General features: G+C 53.1%; 4 protein-coding genes across 4 annotated transcripts; 3 read left to right on the top strand and 1 right to left on the bottom strand.

The window, feature by feature from the left end:
• Nucleotides 1–3,689: 3,689 nt before the first annotated feature.
• BO80DRAFT_129884 (uncharacterized protein) lies at nt 3,690–4,220 on the bottom strand. The gene has a single exon (XM_025713574.1). The coding sequence runs from the start codon at nt 4,160–4,162 to the stop codon at nt 3,824–3,826; it is 339 nt and encodes a 112-aa protein (XP_025579510.1). The 5' UTR covers nt 4,163–4,220; the 3' UTR covers nt 3,690–3,823.
• A 908-nt stretch (nt 4,221–5,128) lies between these two features.
• BO80DRAFT_129870 (MFS transporter) lies at nt 5,129–7,725 on the top strand. Its single transcript, XM_025713573.1, has 3 exons — nt 5,129–5,396; nt 5,635–6,550; nt 6,611–7,725. The coding sequence occupies exons 1-3, from the start codon at nt 5,303–5,305 to the stop codon at nt 7,425–7,427; spliced, it is 1,827 nt and encodes a 608-aa protein (XP_025579509.1). The 5' UTR covers nt 5,129–5,302; the 3' UTR covers nt 7,428–7,725.
• Nucleotides 7,726–8,697: 972 nt separating this feature from the next.
• BO80DRAFT_490319 (uncharacterized protein) lies at nt 8,698–12,621 on the top strand. Its single transcript, XM_025723629.1, has 3 exons — nt 8,698–11,394; nt 11,441–11,493; nt 11,556–12,621. The coding sequence occupies exons 1-3, from the start codon at nt 9,180–9,182 to the stop codon at nt 12,462–12,464; spliced, it is 3,177 nt and encodes a 1,058-aa protein (XP_025579508.1). The 5' UTR covers nt 8,698–9,179; the 3' UTR covers nt 12,465–12,621.
• A 1,115-nt stretch (nt 12,622–13,736) lies between these two features.
• Nucleotides 13,737–16,992, top strand: BO80DRAFT_129850 (DnaJ domain protein). Its single transcript, XM_025713572.1, has 4 exons — nt 13,737–14,121; nt 14,181–15,290; nt 15,391–15,472; nt 15,526–16,992. The coding sequence occupies exons 1-4, from the start codon at nt 14,025–14,027 to the stop codon at nt 16,841–16,843; spliced, it is 2,607 nt and encodes an 868-aa protein (XP_025579507.1). The 5' UTR covers nt 13,737–14,024; the 3' UTR covers nt 16,844–16,992.
• Nucleotides 16,993–17,303: the final 311 nt, after the last annotated feature.

The raw sequence follows: 17,303 nt of genomic DNA, 5'->3' as shown, positions 1-17,303 counted from the left end.
CATTTCACCGTTCATTTCCTGTTTTCCTCCGAAACGTCCGAATGGATATCAAGTTGGACACGACCATGGTCACTCGAGCTAAGACCGCTGACCACGGGGCATACACGGTTCAGTAACATCATTTCAAAGGACGCCATGCAGATACCGCCAGACCATGGGCCGTTTGGGTCAACTGCTACTTGGTAATTCTTGAAACCCAAAGACGATCCCCCCCCCCTCCCCCCATTTTGCTCCTCAAGGGAAAAGAGGGGTAAGCTCCATTTCACTGGATGCAAGAAATGCGACTCGAGATAATCCTGCAACAGCACGTTGTAGCGAAAATCATTCCACAAGCCAATCGGGATCCCCAAGGAACCTCTGGTATTGGCCTTGGAGACCCGACCCGACTTTTCCTCGTTCACGTCGACTCGGGAGACAATCACCCGCCCCTCCCTGCTGCCTCCTGAGATAATTGTTTGCTTTTTGACTTTGATGGCCAGGAGGAGACTCTAGGTAAGTCCCAAGGGTCAGACTTTAGGTTGCATCCCTCCGCGTGGTAGCTTTGTAGGGTACCTACCTACCCACCGTCTTAGTTACACTTTCGTTCGACCCATCCAGGAGTCTATCGTATACGTCCATGATACCTACGTATACCCCGGAGCGACTGGGGTCGTCGGGTTCCAATCCAGCGGTCGGAGTCACCGGAGGTTCCCATTTGTTTCTGCACCGGGGCCCTCCTCTTGGATGATCTGTTACTTAGATAGTGTCAGCGAGCTCAGCTGCCTGTCACTATCGCCCAAGTACTATGACGTCGTCTCCTGCTTCGCCGTGTCTTTTTAGTTGCCTGCGGTGGGTTTATTGTCCGCCCTTCCATAGTATCTTTCTGCTGGGTCGGCGGATGCTAATGGTCGATCGCCCGTATCAAAAGCGCCCCACTGGCCTATTCACAATGATGGTCAAAAGATCACTTGCAGCTCCCAACCTTCCATTGTTTTTCTTCCCTCTTCTTGACCCTCATTTGGCTCGCGTGGCTCCAGATCTCAACCGCGCTAAGTCAGGCACTATGAGATCCACAGCATGGTACTATTTACCTTATGCAGCGGTGGGTTATTGCTCGTCCCAGTACGGCAGCCGCCGTACGGTAAGTACTCAGTAAGAAGGTATTTCGGTGGGGAGGATCTGGAAAACGGATTCCAACCCTTTGGTCCTTCCCCCCCGTTGCTTGTAACCAGGGTGGAGTGCCCTTTAGCTTCCGGGCCCCATCTCTGCTACCGACTTTTTGGATACGACGGAGTAAATACGATGGCGGTTGGCCAATGGCGATGGGCGAAATCTCCAGGTAATGGAGAGGTAACAGGTACCGGGTCTCATCGAAATTCTAATCTTATTACCTGGGGAGCCTTAAGTAGGAGAGCCACGCGATTGGGAAACAGAAGCAACGGCTACTAGTCCAACTTACCCAGCTTACCGAGAAGGTACGTACCCCGTAACTGAGGGCGGAGGGGACAAGACACGGAGACGCCCAAGGCGTCGGGTGTCAGGCCCATTAGCCTCATACCATTAGGTACCAGGAACCTACTTTCGCATTACCCGCCCGTTTCATGTCTCAATATATGGAGTCGATGATAGAGGTACCCAAGCAACACGGGGAAATCTCAAGCGCTAGCCGTTGGACTAGTACTGGAGATGACGTCAAAGGAATCCGAGGAGGGATGTGTCCATACCTCCGCCATATCGCTCAGGAATGAGTGGAATGAACTGGTACGGAGTAGACGGGTCTTGGACAGTTGAACCAACATCCATCGGGATGGCCATCCCCCGTTCCGTCCGTCCATTGAGACCGACAGCGCAGAAGGAAGGAACCTTCAGAAGAGATAGAGTTCGCCTGATGCTCCAATCAAACATCCGTGATCACCTGCTGCAATGCTGCTTACCCTCCTCGCTTCTCGGGGCCTTCGATCCTTTCTTCACGAGTGCAGACAAGCCAGCCCTTGTTACTCATCTACCCACTGCTGCCCCCAGGATTCTCCAGGTACCGTAATGTTACCAATCAGCGTACGCAGCTAATATGGCCTTTGCTTGGAGCTGGGGAACGCATTAGTCTTCCGGAGCATTTGCTTCAGAAGCCGAGTGATTAATATTATAACATGACCTAGTCTACCTGGGGTTATAGGTGAGATTGGTCAAGTGGTTCTAACATGTAGCGTGCTTCGCGTACAGGCCACACGGCCGCGCTCGGGTTTGGTTAATCGATGGGCAATTACAAAGCGCCAGGGGATCGCTCTCCCCCAAAAGGAGGACTAATAGTTGCTTCTTATTAGTTATTATCATCCCACTTGCTAAGCTTAGGCTGACTGTATGAAAGGAGTACGAGGTTGTCTCCTTTTTGACAGGGTGATCGCACTAAACGTCAATCAGTATTTTTCCTCCCGATCTCCCCCCGTTTTTTTGTTGGCCCACCCCAAGTCAAGCGATGAAATAATAGCGTCTTTTCTCACCGTAAGGGCTGGGGGTCGATTGCTCACCTCCCTCTTGCCGCCAGTCCCATTATCAGTCCCACTTTGGCAAATGGAGGTGTTACTGCTGTGGCTCTGTGTACTCTTTCAATTCTCTGCCTGTCCTCCGTCTGTGGGCTTTGTTTCCCATTTTCCCCAATATTTTCTCCAGTATTTCCTTTTCCTCTTTTTTGTTTTTCCTTCACTGGTCTGCTCGTTCAGGTCATTCTCCAAGATCTCCTTTCTACCTACCCACTCATCCAACCCCTCCCTTTCTATTTCTTTTCTTTTCTTTTCTTTTTCCTTCCCTGCTCCGCTATATCAGATCACCAACCTCAATCCTGTCTTACTCTCTCGATTCCTTGGTTTGATTTGCCAATGTGTATGCCCCCCAAAATCTTGTACACAATTCACCGCTTGTTACCACTAGCTCCCTAAACAAGGCACCGCATTGAATTGTTGGCTAATTGCCTGTTGTAGGTCAAATGGGCAGGCTTTCCTAATCCGTAACATCGAGGTAGCTTCCAATTTTGTTGGATGTTGTCATGATTATCGTTGTTCTTTGTTTGTCCAACTTACTACAAGTTACAACCCACCAACTGTGGACCTTTAGCCTCTTGTTGCATACATATTTTTTGTAATTTCGGGAAGCGATCCCCTTTTTACCTGTTCCGTCGACTTATCAAGCATGAAGGTGGGAACCGGCTGGCGATTCCAGAATTCCGCTCCGGTGGATCAGGTCGTAGGGAGGAAGAGGGAGGGCGAGAGAGAGGGGGGGGGGGGGGGGCAGCACCGGACGGCTGCCCTAGTGTACAGCCGCACTCACCACTCACTTGCCTGGTCCATGATCAGACTTCCCCTTTATTGGAACTTGGGGGGCGGGATAGTCACTGTGACGGTCCTGATGGAAGGTGGGCTGGAGGTGCTGCTAGATCTATCATCTCATTAAGTCACACTAAAACCAGACTTCTGGAAAGCCGATCATCATTGCCTTACGGGCCAAATTAGCGCGCTTCTAGCTACACACCTCTGACTGTTCCCCGGAGCCCGGGGCTCAGGTCCATGGGTCTACCGGTCAATCTGCGGCGGCGGCTCTGGAATGGGGCAATTTGCGGTTTCTCGCTGTGTCTCTCGCTCGCCTTTTTTCCTTTTGGTTTCTTTTTTCTCCCCTCTTTTTTTATTTTCATTTTTTCTTTTCTTTTTCTTTTTCCATTTTCTCTTTCTAAAAATCCCCTTTCCAATTCTGCCCTGTTCATTTCCTTAGTTTGCCGTCCCCTTTCCCTTTTGAGGGTTTAGTGTGGTCTGACAGTAAGTAGGTCTGGTTGATGGATACATTTCCAGCTCCGATCTCAATCTGATCTTCCCCTTATGACATTTTTTTTCTCTGAATTGATTTGACAACGACAACGACGACAATGATTCCTGACTATGACCAGGCGGAAAAAACCCCCCAGGGTGATCTTCCTGTGCTGTAAGGAATCGACGGCCATACCGCCTTTACTCGTACATGGGTAATCGGGCGGTTTTCCCTCTGGTTCCTGCCCTGTGCCCGGGCGTCTGGGCGTACGGTATTCCGGAACTGTGAGAATAATACCCAAGTTGTAACCCAAGGTGGGAGCGAACATGATGTATGCCCGTACCTTGGATGAAGGGTGTTTCTTCTCCTCTACGATTGGCTCCACTCCCATCGCGGATTCCGGTTCTGCTCTGGTGCTTAGGTTCTCTTCCTGCTGCTTTCCCTTCCGCACCACTACTGCTGGGCCATCGGTGGTGCCCCATTATTTTGGCTTGTTGCCTTGACGGCCGTGTCAGATGGTTCCGATCCATCTCTCGTTCCCTCCCTCCGCGTAGTCCTTCCGCATCATACCTTAAAAAATTAAAATCGAAAAATTGGATTTTTGAAAATCAAAATAATAATAATAATAATCATGCTAATAATGAAAGTGGATCCCGTTATTCCTCAGCTGTTTGCTGTCGACTGCATCCTGCATCCTTTTGTACAGCTGTAACCAAAATGGGCTTGCTCCATTGTCCCATACTATCTTGAACCGTTGACATTTTAGTCTTTTCGCCTGATCACATATCTACTTAATCCACTCGAAATACTTCATTTAATTCCCCTGCCCGTCCATATTCTCCTATTGAGACCTTCCCTCCCTCTGCCGTCTCTCTTAAATACAATCCTCTGCCTCCGCCGACTTCACTGTTTCCCTTTCCTCTCTTCACCATCCGCTGGACTCCGCCACTATATCTGCTACTTACCCTTTAGCCCTACTATCTACTACTGCCTCTTCCGTCTACTACGCGGAGCCTACCCATCTACCTCCCCATCATCACTGCTCCTGCACACCTTCAATTGGACGACACGGACCAGCCCTTTGATCCTCCTGCCTATCTTCCTGGGGCATCTTCCACCGCCAACGGGTTCCTCACAGCTCAAAGTTTGCGTCATTGGATTCCCTTGCAGTTACACAGTCTAGCCGTTTCTCGGGAATAGCAGACGGAAAATAACAACAAAACAACGGATTTTCATCATCGATTGACGACAGGGGGAAGAAATGTTAAACACCCTTTAACAGACGATTCCGCTTGCCTTCAATCCAGCGATCTTATCATCATAGCATTCCCTCCCTTCGGTTACAGCGGCCAACCCAGCCGAAGACACATTCCTCCGAATTCATTGGCCATTGGCCTCGCATATCATCTCGACTTGCTCTATATTAGCCAGGAGCACAGGCCGATATTGTTCTGTGTTTGATCTCCGAGATTCGAATCTATTTTTTTTTTTTTGTTGAGCGTACCAAGTGCGTGACCGTCCAACCAACATCATGTTCAAACGACCGTCATGTTTACAAGGCCGGCGGCATGGTGACAACCATGGTGATTGGTCCGCCTTTCCTGTACGCCAGCTCTTTGTGCTAGGTACGTCGCGACAATTTCTTTGCGCCCAATTTTGAACTATGATTGTGCCTATGGCAAATAATATGCATTTGTTTGTCATCGGCTCTTTTTCACATTTAATATCCCATTTTTTACTTTCTTTGGTTGGGTTCTGTGCACACCCCTCTCTCTTCTGCTATTGCCTGTGTTCCCCCTCCTCCTTTCCCCGCGCATTTCCCCTGCTGTTGGCGCGCCCAATGATGACTGACCGTACTATTAGCATTATGTCGCATCTGCGAGCCAATCGCATTCATGTCGATATTCCCCTACGTCTACCGGATGGTCGAAGCATTCCACGTGACCGACAATGATCGCAAGATTGCTCTGTATGCCGGCATGATTACTTCCGCCTTTACCTTTGCAGAATTCTCTGCCGGCATGTTCTGGGGTCGGATGAGTGACAAGATTGGCCGGAAGCCAGTTCTAGTCATGGGCTTGATTGGAACGGCTATCAGTATGATCGTCTTCGGATTCGCTCCCAACCTGGCCACCGCCATGGTCGCCCGGGCCCTGGGAGGACTGTTGAATGGCAATATTGGCGTGCTTCAAACCACCGTTGCGGAAATCGTTACCGTCAAGGAGCACCAACCACGGGCATACTCGATCATGCCGTTCGTCTGGTGTCTGGGGTCGATCATCGGACCCGCTATGGGCGGTGCGTTGGCACAACCATGCGACAATTATCCTTGGTTATTCCAGCGTGACACCATCTTCGATCGCTTCCCGTTTCTGCTGCCCAACCTGGTCTGCGTTGTCGTCCTGGTGTCCGGAATCGTCGTTGGCTTGTTGTTCTTGGAAGAGACCCATCCGGAGAAGAAGCACCGCCGCGATCGCGGCCTGGAGTTGGGCAATTGGCTGGTTGGCAAAGTCTGGGGTTCTTCCGAACAGCTTCCCGAGGGCCCGGACGCCAAAGCGGAATTGGCCGGAGACGAGTACTACGACTACGACGACGATGTCCCGCCCCCGGAGTATAGGAGCACCGAAAGTTCGCCTCGCCTGAGCCCAGTGAAGGAGTCGGACAACCTGTCGGCGGATGACGACATTGAGGGGCAGATGAAGGGCGAGCCGTGCGGCGTGCCCAAGGCCTTCACCAGGCAAGTCATCTTCAACATTGTCGCCTACGGCATTCTTGCATAGTGAGTTTCCCCCCTAGCTCTGCACCATCGCTGCTCCCCTGATACTGACGTCGCCGACAGCCACAGTGTCTCGTTCGACCAACTCATGCCCGTCTTCCTCAGCACTCCCAGGTCCGACGGAGATGTTGATCTGCCTTTCAAGTTCACGGGTGGTCTGGGAATGGCTACGAAGAAGATCGGGTTCATGCTTGCAGTCCAGGGTGTTTATTCCATGATCGCCCAGCTCTGGCTGTTCCCCTTTGTCGTTCGTCATTTTGGCACCTTGCGGGTGTTCCGCTTCGTCCTGCTTGTGTGGCCACCGCTCTATCTCATGGTTCCGTACCTCATCCTCCTTCCCGAACAGCTTCAGACCGCCGCGGCATATGTCGCTTTGATCAGTAAGATCACGCTTCACGTCATCGCCTTCCCTGCCACTGCTATTCTCCTCGCCAACGCTGCCCCATCCTCCAAAGTGCTTGGATCCATCAACGGCGCAGCCGCCTCCACAGCCAGTCTGAGCCGCGCTTTTGGCCCAACGATCACTGGCCTGCTTCACTCGAAGGGCCTTGAGAGTGGGTACTCGGTGCTAGCATGGTGGGCGTGTGGAATCGTCTGCATCCTTGGCGCCATTGAAAGCTTCTGGATGGAGGAATCGGAGCCAGAGAAGGGCGTGGCGGAGAAGAAGGACGAGTGCGATGGCCCGACTTCAACCCGGGATTCACTGCGGGGCTCCTTCACTGCAGGCAAGGAGGACGGCACCGCAGAGGAAGTGCGGAGATTGCTCTCTTCGGCGCGCACCAGCCTTGATGACTTGGACGTCCCCCACGTGGACTTAATGCACGCCAACCTGAACGCAACTTCTGAGCCTGAACCCGATACATCCAGGCTTGACGAATAGACCTTGTGCTATTTGTGTTTTATTATCTAGGGAGGTTCTATCGCTTCTCCTGTTTTGCTGGGCGGTTAATTTTCCGTTGTTTGGATTCGCATTGCCTTGCCGTTGCCATTTCATTTTCCGCTTTCTCTTTTTTCTCTGTTTCGGTCCGTTTTGGATCATCGTCGGTGGTACAGCCTGATCTTTCTGTTTTCGCACCATGATTTTCCTTTCTCTCATCATGTTTTAGATTATGATTTCAGGATTGGGTTGATGGCGCAGTGTATAGACTCGGTGCATATGTGACAAAAGCATGAGGGCTGGCAATTCTGTCTTTCTTTTGGGGTTACCGCGGGGATTCATTGGGCACACATGATTTCATGCATCTGGGAGGCTCTTTGTCATTATTGTTACATCCAAATTTCCGAAGAGGAGAATTGATCCAGTTGTTGAAGGGCAGGAAGAGAGCAGCATCTCTCCTCAGCCTTATCATTTTGAGACATCATATCCTATATTTATCCGACGGTCCTCTGTAGCATCCGTATCATATACGCTCGCCTTTCCTCCTCTGCTCAGTCGTCGGGTCTGACTTTTCGTCGAGGCTCTGACGAGAGGTATGCATGTTCCCCCTCTTCGAGCCAGCCAAGTCTTGCAGCTATGCCACCTGTGCCTCCGACCTAGTGCTTTTTGCGTCATCCGGTAGTGCGGGGGTGCAGATGGGATCAACGGGGGGGATGTGGACGGGTACCACCCTATCCACTCGCTCTAACCCAGCTCGATGGAGAACCCTCGACGTAGTGGATTTTTTAGACGGTCAGCTGCTGGGACTTGGGCTTAGTGATATTGCCTTGATAACTAGGACATAGGTAGTAGCAACTAGCAACAGGTCGTACCTTTGGACCGGTGGCAGGCGCTCGGATGACAAATCTCACCGGCGCAGGGCCCCAGCTTATCAGTAGCCAATCAGAGTATAGCTGCTTTGGGCGGTGTCACGTGGAGACACTGGTAACGGGAAGTTGTATTGTCACCGTCCCGGCTTGGCCGGCCTCAATGAGATCTTCCCTTGAGCATCGACCGGTCGACTGAATCGATTTTCATCTAGATCCAAGTGCCCGGTGTATTCGCATCGTCATTCAGGTCTTCTACGGGGCCTTAATTGCTGGCCCTGCAGGGTCAATTCAGGAGTGCCTCGGTTTCCCCATCTTGACTGGTGACTGAGGTCCGTACGCATCTTACTAGTACTAGTGCCGGATGGGGGCACTAATCAAGATACTAATTGTTCCTACCTAGGTACCGGACCCAAGGTGCTTTCCAGAAACTCCACCAAAAATTGCCCTATCTTGACTCCCATGCTTGCTTTTTCCTCTTTTCCCCATCAGTCGTTCTTAAGCCGGCCTTTTTTTCGCCCCCAGCCTCGTTCATCCGTGTCCTCCTGTGGTGACCGACTTCCTCCGTCATGCGCTGCGACTGTGCCCTGCCGTTCAGATAAAATCGCTTTTGGTCCTATCGGGTCGGGACACCAACGAAAAGCCCGAGGATCGGGACAGCACTGGCGAGTCAGCTCCCCGTCGAATCGCTGTCCCCGGATATCGAAGCGGATAGTCCGGTACTCGATCAAAGACGCAAAACTGAATCTAGCGCATGGCTTATCATGAATGCTGATTCGTTTCTGGGTCTCCGGTTTACCACCCCCGCGCCTCGCTTGACCGATTGCAGAATCCCACCCTCGAGACATGGTCGCACGTCTGCACTGCTCCTCATCGTACCCTTCTCGTCATGCTGAACCCTGACTCTCCACCATCGCCGGCCTCCTCAGGGAGGAAACGACCGCACCCACCCACCGAACCCGCCTCGATCCCGCCAGAGCCGTCAGCGCAATCTCAGCCGCCGTCGACTAGCGACGGCCCCGCGACCCAATCCCCCAACCCCTCGACCTCCAATTCCTCATCCTTCCGAAATGTATCCGCCTGTAATCGTTGCCGCCTACGGAAGAATCGTTGCGACCAGCGACTTCCACGATGTCAGTCCTGCGAGAAGGCTGGCGTCCGTTGTGTTGGATACGACCCGATAACGAAGCGCGAAATCCCTCGCAGCTATGTGTACTTCCTCGAGGCTCGTGTGGCATATCTGGAGAAGGCTTTGATGGATCATCAGATAACGTTCAAGGACCCAGTCGCGTTCGACGAAGAGGAAGCTGTCAAAGTGGAGGCAGGCATTGACACTGTACCAGCTCCGGTGGTCGGTTCGGAAGGTTCTAATCCAACAGGAGGCGAGGGGACCAATGCGGATGGAAACGAGAAGTGGGTCACAAAGGATAAAGATGGTCTCATACAAAGACGAGACAAGAGCGACCGCAGTGGCCAGGATCCAGAGAACCAGGACCCGCACAAGGAAGACAATTGGCGCATAAACAATCTCGTTTCGAACATAGGCATGGTGTCTGTACAAGGAACCTCGGATCCCCGTTACTTGGGCTCAACATCCGGTATCTCCTTTGCGCGCGTGGTCTTTGCTGCCGTCAAGAGTTCTGTGCCAGGGAATGTTGCGGAACGTGGCCCAATGCGCCCCAATGAACGCCTTCCACATAGTGCTACAGGAACAGGCGGCAGTAGCATGCGCGATTCCTTCTTTGGTTTACAAACAAGGTCGATGATGAAATGTGCAGCGTTCCCGGATCGTGACCTGGCCGAAAAGTTGGTCAATCTCTATTTCGAACATGCAAATCCACAAATGCCCATCCTTCACCGGGCGGACTTCATGGAGATGCTTGATCGTACATATTCGCTAGAAGAAAAGAACCGCTCCCCTCGCAGTCTTTACATTCTCAATATTGTATTTGCTATCGGTGCTGGGATTATATTCGAGGACAGGCCGTCCGACGATAAGCAGGATGGCCGTGACCACTCACCATCTTCATCTACTTCCAAGAGGCCGCGGCTATCAAGCCATCAGCACCAACCCGAAGAGTATCATGCCTCCGCAATCATTCATTTGGAGTCTTTCCTGGGTAATACTGCATCTGGGGACGGGTCCGGTGCTCTGGAAGAACTACAGGCAGTGCTACTTCTCGCTAGTTTTGCCCTTCTGCGACCCGTGGCGCCTGGACTCTGGTACATTGTGGGTGTTGCTATGCGGTTGGCAGTCGACCTTGGACTGCATTACGAAGACGGGACCGACATCGATACGCTTGAGGAGGAAGGGCTCAACCGCGCACAAAGCAAAAATGCAGACAAATCGAAGACGCGAATTGATAATCGGGAGCTTGGGCGTCGGGAATGGGTCCGCGATCTACGCCGGCGATTGTGGTGGTGCGTCTACAGCTTCGACCGTCTCGTCAGCTGCTGCGTTGGCCGTCCGTTCGGAATTAGCGACCAATCTATCAGTACCGAGTTCCCGTCTCTACTGGAAGACAGATTTATCACAAAGTCGGGGTTCGTGACTCCCCCCGAGGGTGCTCCTAGCTATAAGCATTCAGCCCATCATTACTTCAAATTGCGGCTGCTACAGTCCGAAATCCAAGACGTGCTTCAGCATCAGCAAGCCCGGTTCATCAGGCAAAGGGCCCCATCTGCTGGCCGGAGACATATACGACCTGACATCACCTCTCCCTTTCTTCAAGGCTTCGATTCCTTCCGATCTTGGCGCCGGGATGTCCACAGACGGCTTGTTGAGTGGCAACAAAGTGCACCCACGCGTCGCGATACCGGGGTGAGGTTTCCTACCGAATTTCTCGAATTGAACTACTGGCAAGCTGTGATCATGCTTTATCAGCAAAGTTTGACAGTGCCTGCTGAATTGGCAGATGAGATGATGCCGGCCGAAGATGTGTCGAGTCCATCATTTTCCAATGTGGACGACGCGGAAGATGAAGATGACATATACTATAAGGTAGCAGAGGCAGGACAAAAAGTGATCCGTATCTACCGGCAGATGCATCGGGTGCGGTTGGTCAACTATACATATCTGGCGACGCATCACATCTTCATGGCGGGTAGGTTATCTGCAGCTATAATGTGTACCACTACTAACGCCTCTAGGCATCTCCTTTTTGTATGCGATCTGGCACTCTCCTCTGGTGCGAAGCCGTTTGGTATGGTATCCCTGAACTATCTTGATTTTTACGCTCTGCAGAGTATCTCTAACCGCCTGCAGACCCTCGACGAAGTGGACTTCACGGTACTTGCAGCCACGTCCGTACTCGGAGACCTCATGCACAAGTGCCCGCCTGCAGAAGCCTGTCGTGATGCGTTTGAACGGATGAGTAAGGCCACGGTTCAGATGTGCCTTACGACCACCGGATTTGGCTCCCAAGTTGATCTGCCCGGAGCCCAAGCTGAAATCGCACGGAGACAGGCAAATGCCCTGCAATCAAGCCAAACCAGGCAATATGGAAGAGATATACGACAGCGTGCATCTCATGGCCCGCCCCGGCGGCAAGCCCCCCAACGGCCATCGCGACCATTGCCACGGTTTGACATGAATCTGGGTGACCTGTTCAACGATAATACTGCCGTTCCAGAACGGCCCAACAATGGCCCTAGAATTCCTGGACCGTACCCTGTCCGACCAGACTATCCCGAACCCTCTGCATCAAATTTCCCCCCTGAGCGGGCGATGCGGCCGCATCCCCCGCGAACGCCGTCTATGGAATACTACCCTCCGTATGAGAACTCCGTGTCGCCACAGACGCAACAACACCCGCAGTACTACTACGGGAACTCCCCGCAACCCAGCGCGTCACCAAATAGCGTCGGGGCCAACCAAAACCCTTCACAGTACCATTCGCCGGAAAACGACCACCCGTCCGGTCTTGGCCTTGATTTCCTAGACTTCGACCCTACCGCCGCTGAAGGCCAACTGCCTGGGTCCGACGAAAATGGTGAGTATAATCTCCAGGCGATGCCATCATTAGGACACGGAGCCGGCCACAGTGTCGGAATCGACCTCGGCTTCGGCATGGCGATGGATTTCCAACATGATTGGAGCGAGAACGCCAATTACGACATGCTACAAGGCTACTTCTTCGGTGGGGCTGGGGACGCACCACCGGGGGAAGGATAGGATGGGTTGGATTATGATGATATTCTTTGTCTATAGTTGCATCCTTTCCTCTCTTGTGCTCTGGCGGCAAAAGAAAGGAACGGGATCGGATGGATGACTTACGAAACCTGCCTGCCTGTACATGATTATATCATATTATATTCTCAAGTGTGGTCTTTGCATCCCTTAGCAGACAGTGTCGATAGCATGTAAAAAGTACAGTCTGGTAATCGATAATCCGGACGAACACTCTGTCGTTGATAACAGCTCGCTCCGTAGCGGTGGGGTTCCCTCTCGAGTTGAATCCGCGTCTCCAAGCGAAGGTATCCGCGGGGACCGTCACAGGAAGGTACACGGAGGCGGGGGACTGAGGAGGAGATGGAACGTTAGTGGAGCCAAAACGCACAGCAGTGCAGGAGGCAGGGACCCTAGGAATTGATTCAGGTGCCCATCGGTTTCAGCAAGAGCTAGTAGACTTAGCAGGCAGCCATTCTGCCTCTAAACCTTCAGGGGGGGACGTGCCCAGCAGAGAGCAACAGTGAGGCCAGGATGGATAACCAAATTGGGCAGCAAGAGCCGTTCGCTTGAGTTGGCCGGGACTCCAGCGATCGATGGATCCGTCCGTCAGCCAGGAACCTTAACGGTGGGCTGCAATACCTCCATCTGGCCCATGCTTCTTCGTCGTGGTGACGGTCCGTGGGCATGTCGGACAGATAACATGATGGAGGTGGTCGGTTTGAGTTCTTGGAGGTCTTCTCCGCTGGATGTTTATATATATATATATATGTTTGGTCTTCAGGATTTCCGGGGTATTAAGTTAGGTATCAGCCTTCCTCACTACTAACTGCCGTACTAAATCGAAGCGCCGAGGCTGGAGATCCGTCGAGCCAATCGGCGGGGCGCTTGGGCCACGCGAACCTGAGGCAGGGCAGTTAGCCTCGATCATCATTCTTCTGCGTCGGCAGTCATAACACTCGGAAAAGGCTCGTTCTTTCTCACAGCTTTTGTCTTTCTTTCTTCTTCTTCTCCTTCTTCCTCTCGTTTCGGCAGCAACAGCGACTTGGATCGGGCGGTCTTTGTTTCTTTTCCCCTTGTGCGTGAGGATCATGTTGCGCGCAGCCTGATAGGAAAAAGTTGGTTTTGTTTGGAACTCTCAGCGATCCAAACACTCAGCAACACCCCGTGGGAAGAACGGTGGTTGACACCGCAAATGTGCCTTTTCTTTGCTTCAAGTACCTCCCCCAAGCTTTAGATCATTCATTCTAACCAACCAGAGCTTGCCAGCTAACCAGTGAAACGATCGCTCCTTGCTTGTCGTCCTTTGTACCCCCCCCGCAACCTCACGTTTTCCGGCTCCGACCGTTGGCTCGATCCTTGCAGACATCTCGATTTTCGGTTCCTACGATTGGATGTTGTATTTGCTTTCCTGCTGCTTCTTCTCGCAAAGCTTTCGTCGACGTGCAGTGCTCTACCTCCTGTGATAGGTCATGTGTACAACACAATTGGACCTTGGCGCGACGATAGTGGTACACGCTCATTTCACCAGATACAAGTGATTCCGGCATCCGCCCCTCTCTCAAAATGGTGAAGGCGGACGTGCGGAGGGATTACTATGCGGACTTGGGTCTCACGCCGAGCGCAGAAACCGATGATATCAAGAAACAGTTCCGAAAATTAGGTGAGGGGTGGTCGTAGGGTGGGTGCGTGGTCATGCGAGGCCTGGCTGACGGTTGTTAGCTCTGAAATACCACCCGGATCGGAATCCTGGTAAGGAATTGGAGTTCAACTCCAAGTTCCAGGCCATTCAGGCCGCCAATGAGATTCTCAGTGACCCCCAGCAACGGCTGAGATATGACACGGATCGGTTGCGCGCTGGCTACGGAAAACTTTACGGACCTCCCAAAGCCAACACGGCTCGAAAAGCACCTCCGAACCCCTACGCCTCATATTCTCCGAAACCTCAGCCCCCGAAACCTAGTTCGTTCTCGACACGGCCCCAGTCTTTCCACAGCAGTCCCTCTACTGGTGCCCAGCGTTATGCGAGCTATGCACGGGCGGCTCCGAAACAACCTTGGGAGAAGATGCAAGATGAGGGACAGACCCGAGCCGATGCATATAGGGGATTCCAGGAAATGAAAGGCAACGCGATGCCGGGCGGCTGGTCTTCCTTCGACCCCCGCACTGGGCATAGCGGCGCAGGATCTAGATCCCACGCCACCGCCAATGGGCAGACACCAAGGCCCAAAACGGCCTACGAGTACTTTAAGAAGTCTCCCAAGACGACTAGCCCCGAACCTACTCGTTCGCAGTCAACGAGGAAGAAGCAAGGATTCGCCCCGCGGGCTGCTGGTGGCGACGAACCCATGGCCGCAAATACGTCCGCCTATACGAGTGGGCCCCGGGCGGATCGCTCGCAAACGCCAAATTCATTCTACGCTCCAGCTCCGTCACCGACGGCTCGAAAAGCCGCGGCAGCTGCTCGGGCCGAACATGCAAGCACGCCTGATTTTGAACGAGCAAGCAGTCGATATGCCACTGCCGGTGGGGAGCGAACGTTCTTTTCAAGCGCTGGACTCGGACGTTCTGCCAGCATGCGTGATGCTACTTCCAGCCCTCAGCCCCGTCCGAGGACCAACCCGCCCAGCCCGACTCCTCCTGAGACTGGAAGACATCGGAGCGCCAGTCCAAAGCTGAAGAGGGACAACAATCGGAATTATTCTTCTACGAGCTCAAGTGATACGGAAGATGACTTTTTGACGCGCAAGCCCAAGGCGGTCCCTAAGAGCAGGCTCCGCACCCATAAGAGATTCAACGACTTGCATACCGAAGATCGGAACACTGGAACTGGTAAGCATTATCATCATATACTGGGTTGCCGTCTGTGCCCAATACAGAGTAGAGAAGTTCGAGCGGGTATGGTATCTAGCTGCTAACCAAGACATTTAAGGCCCTGATCCTGCGAATACTGGTCCAACCAAGAATGTATTCGATACGTCTGCATTCTTTGGAGATGGAAGTCCCCTAAAAGCGTATGTTGAAATTGCTCATTAGCCATAGTCTTAAGCTAACTCGAGATGCATAGTTCTGGTGCCCCCAGTGCGGAAGCGAACACTCCGAACAGGAACTTCAAGAGCAGCAGTCATGAGCAGTTACGGCAGCCATTCGCTGCAAGGAGCTGGGAACACACCGATTTTTTCGGTACTACACAGTCGGATAAAGAATCGCAAGATACACGTGCGCGCGGGCGGAGTGCGGATCGAAACATCTTTGACCGAACAGAGCGTTCTGGTGCTTCGAACCTCGACTCCGCTCGTTCAGAGTCGGGGTCGTCACAACAGCCAACACCATTTGCCCAGGCCAAGTTTTCTGCCGATGCTTGGATCGAGGAGCTGCGAAAGACCAATATCTCATGGAACCTTCCCACCAATGACAGCTCCAAAGCCAAACCGGCAACCGCATCACAGCGCCAGAAGAGTCCCCGAAAGCCAACCAGGTCTACTGCCCGACCCCGGCCTGCCCCGCAACAAGCCAGTGTGGCGACAGAGGCCGAAGAAGCACAGACGACCATGAATGGGGATAACAATCAGGAGCCAGCCAAGGCGGGTGACGCTGATGCCGAAGCCATGGATGTTGACGCTTCTCCGCCTGTCAAGGCCACTGGACCAACTGCCGAGCCAGAAAAGACCGGTACTGAGCAGAAGGGGATGCCACCGCCGAAATTGAAACCGTCTTCGCGGAGGAGAGCGAAGGGGCACAATTCGAAGTCGTTTGATTTGAAAAACCTTGGCAGCACAATGCCCTTCACGCAGAACAACAATGGCGGCATTGACGACTTGCAGGACATCCATGCCACGCTTCCATTTGAGTCCCGTCCCAAGGCTTCTAGGACAACAGTGCGTGATGTCCGCCCCCGTCAATTGTCCTTGCCGAACCCACCGAAACGGCCGAATCCACCGGAACTGGTTCCCATCAGTGCGGGCTCCCAGCAGCTTGGGATGCCTCGGGCTGCGTGGGAGCGCTACGTGGCGGAGATGAACACCTATATGCGCGAATGGAACCGATTCAGTCGCAGTATCCTACGCCACGTGAATGCGCGCCAAGAAGCCATCGAGTCGGGTATGGCTCCAAACTGGGTCAATGCCGTTGGAGACTCGGTCCGCCTGAAGGTGGACTCGCTGGACCAAGACGAAGGGGAAAATAAGGAACCCGAAGGAGACGAGCTCGAGGATAGCATGGTGACCGGCAACGCTAAAGCCGGATTCAGCGCCTATATCCGTGCATTCGATGAAGACACTACGGTCATGAAGCACTGGGAAGTCGCGCGGGAATTGCACCGGGAATGCATTGTCAAACTGGGAGACACGCGCCAATGGATTCTGGACGGCGGCAAGTTGATCTAAAGAGAGAGGAGCATGGCACGATAGGCGTTGTGTGACGGCCGATTTGCATTGGAAGGGCGTTGGCGTAGGTGGCTACTCTATTAAGGCATTGGAGGATGTTATCCATGTATCATAGTTCACTCATGGTCATGAACTCATTCATCTAGCAACCCTCCCATAGCACCCTACCAATCCGTGACCCCCAGGGCCCTAGCCCCAAGCCCCAAGCCCTACCCCGATACCGGCAGGACCTCTCGCAGCCTGAGGCCCCAAGATACCGAATACGGCTGACCCCGCGGCGGGGAACACGACCGGTACCGAGCAATACGGGCACTGCGGTGTTTCCCGTTCCCCCCAATCCCACACCCCCTCCTCCCCCAACCGGGCCCGCCCAGTGGCGGCCAAGGGTTACGTACGGTACGGTAAAGCAACGCACCGACCGGCGACCCCCGACGGCCTGCGCGTGCGCCGCCGCATATAT

The sequence above is a fragment of the Aspergillus ibericus genome (genome assembly GCF_003184845.1).
Source record: "Aspergillus ibericus CBS 121593 unplaced genomic scaffold BO80scaffold_3, whole genome shotgun sequence".
NCBI classification, from domain to species: domain Eukaryota; kingdom Fungi; phylum Ascomycota; class Eurotiomycetes; order Eurotiales; family Aspergillaceae; genus Aspergillus; species Aspergillus ibericus.
This window is presented reverse-complemented; position numbering and strand designations above follow the sequence as displayed.

Excerpts from the sequence above, each read along its gene's own strand:
- BO80DRAFT_129870 (XM_025713573.1), top strand. The coding sequence starts at position 5,303 with ATGTTCAAACGACCGTCATGTTTACAAGGCCGGCGGCATGGTGACAAC. Across the intron at positions 5,397-5,634 it reads ACGCCAGCTCTTTGTGCTAG|CATTATGTCGCATCTGCGAG; the intron begins GTACGTCGCGAC and ends CCGTACTATTAG. Across the intron at positions 6,551-6,610 it reads GCCTACGGCATTCTTGCATA|CCACAGTGTCTCGTTCGACC; the intron begins GTGAGTTTCCCC and ends CGTCGCCGACAG.
- BO80DRAFT_129884 (XM_025713574.1), bottom strand. The coding sequence starts at position 4,162 with ATGGGAGTGGAGCCAATCGTAGAGGAGAAGAAACACCCTTCATCCAAG.
- BO80DRAFT_490319 (XM_025723629.1), top strand. The coding sequence starts at position 9,180 with ATGCTGAACCCTGACTCTCCACCATCGCCGGCCTCCTCAGGGAGGAAA. Across the intron at positions 11,395-11,440 it reads GCATCACATCTTCATGGCGG|GCATCTCCTTTTTGTATGCG; the intron begins GTAGGTTATCTG and ends TAACGCCTCTAG. Across the intron at positions 11,494-11,555 it reads CTCTGGTGCGAAGCCGTTTG|ACCCTCGACGAAGTGGACTT; the intron begins GTATGGTATCCC and ends AACCGCCTGCAG.
- BO80DRAFT_129850 (XM_025713572.1), top strand. The coding sequence starts at position 14,025 with ATGGTGAAGGCGGACGTGCGGAGGGATTACTATGCGGACTTGGGTCTC. Across the intron at positions 14,122-14,180 it reads GAAACAGTTCCGAAAATTAG|CTCTGAAATACCACCCGGAT; the intron begins GTGAGGGGTGGT and ends GACGGTTGTTAG. Across the intron at positions 15,473-15,525 it reads GATGGAAGTCCCCTAAAAGC|TTCTGGTGCCCCCAGTGCGG; the intron begins GTATGTTGAAAT and ends CGAGATGCATAG.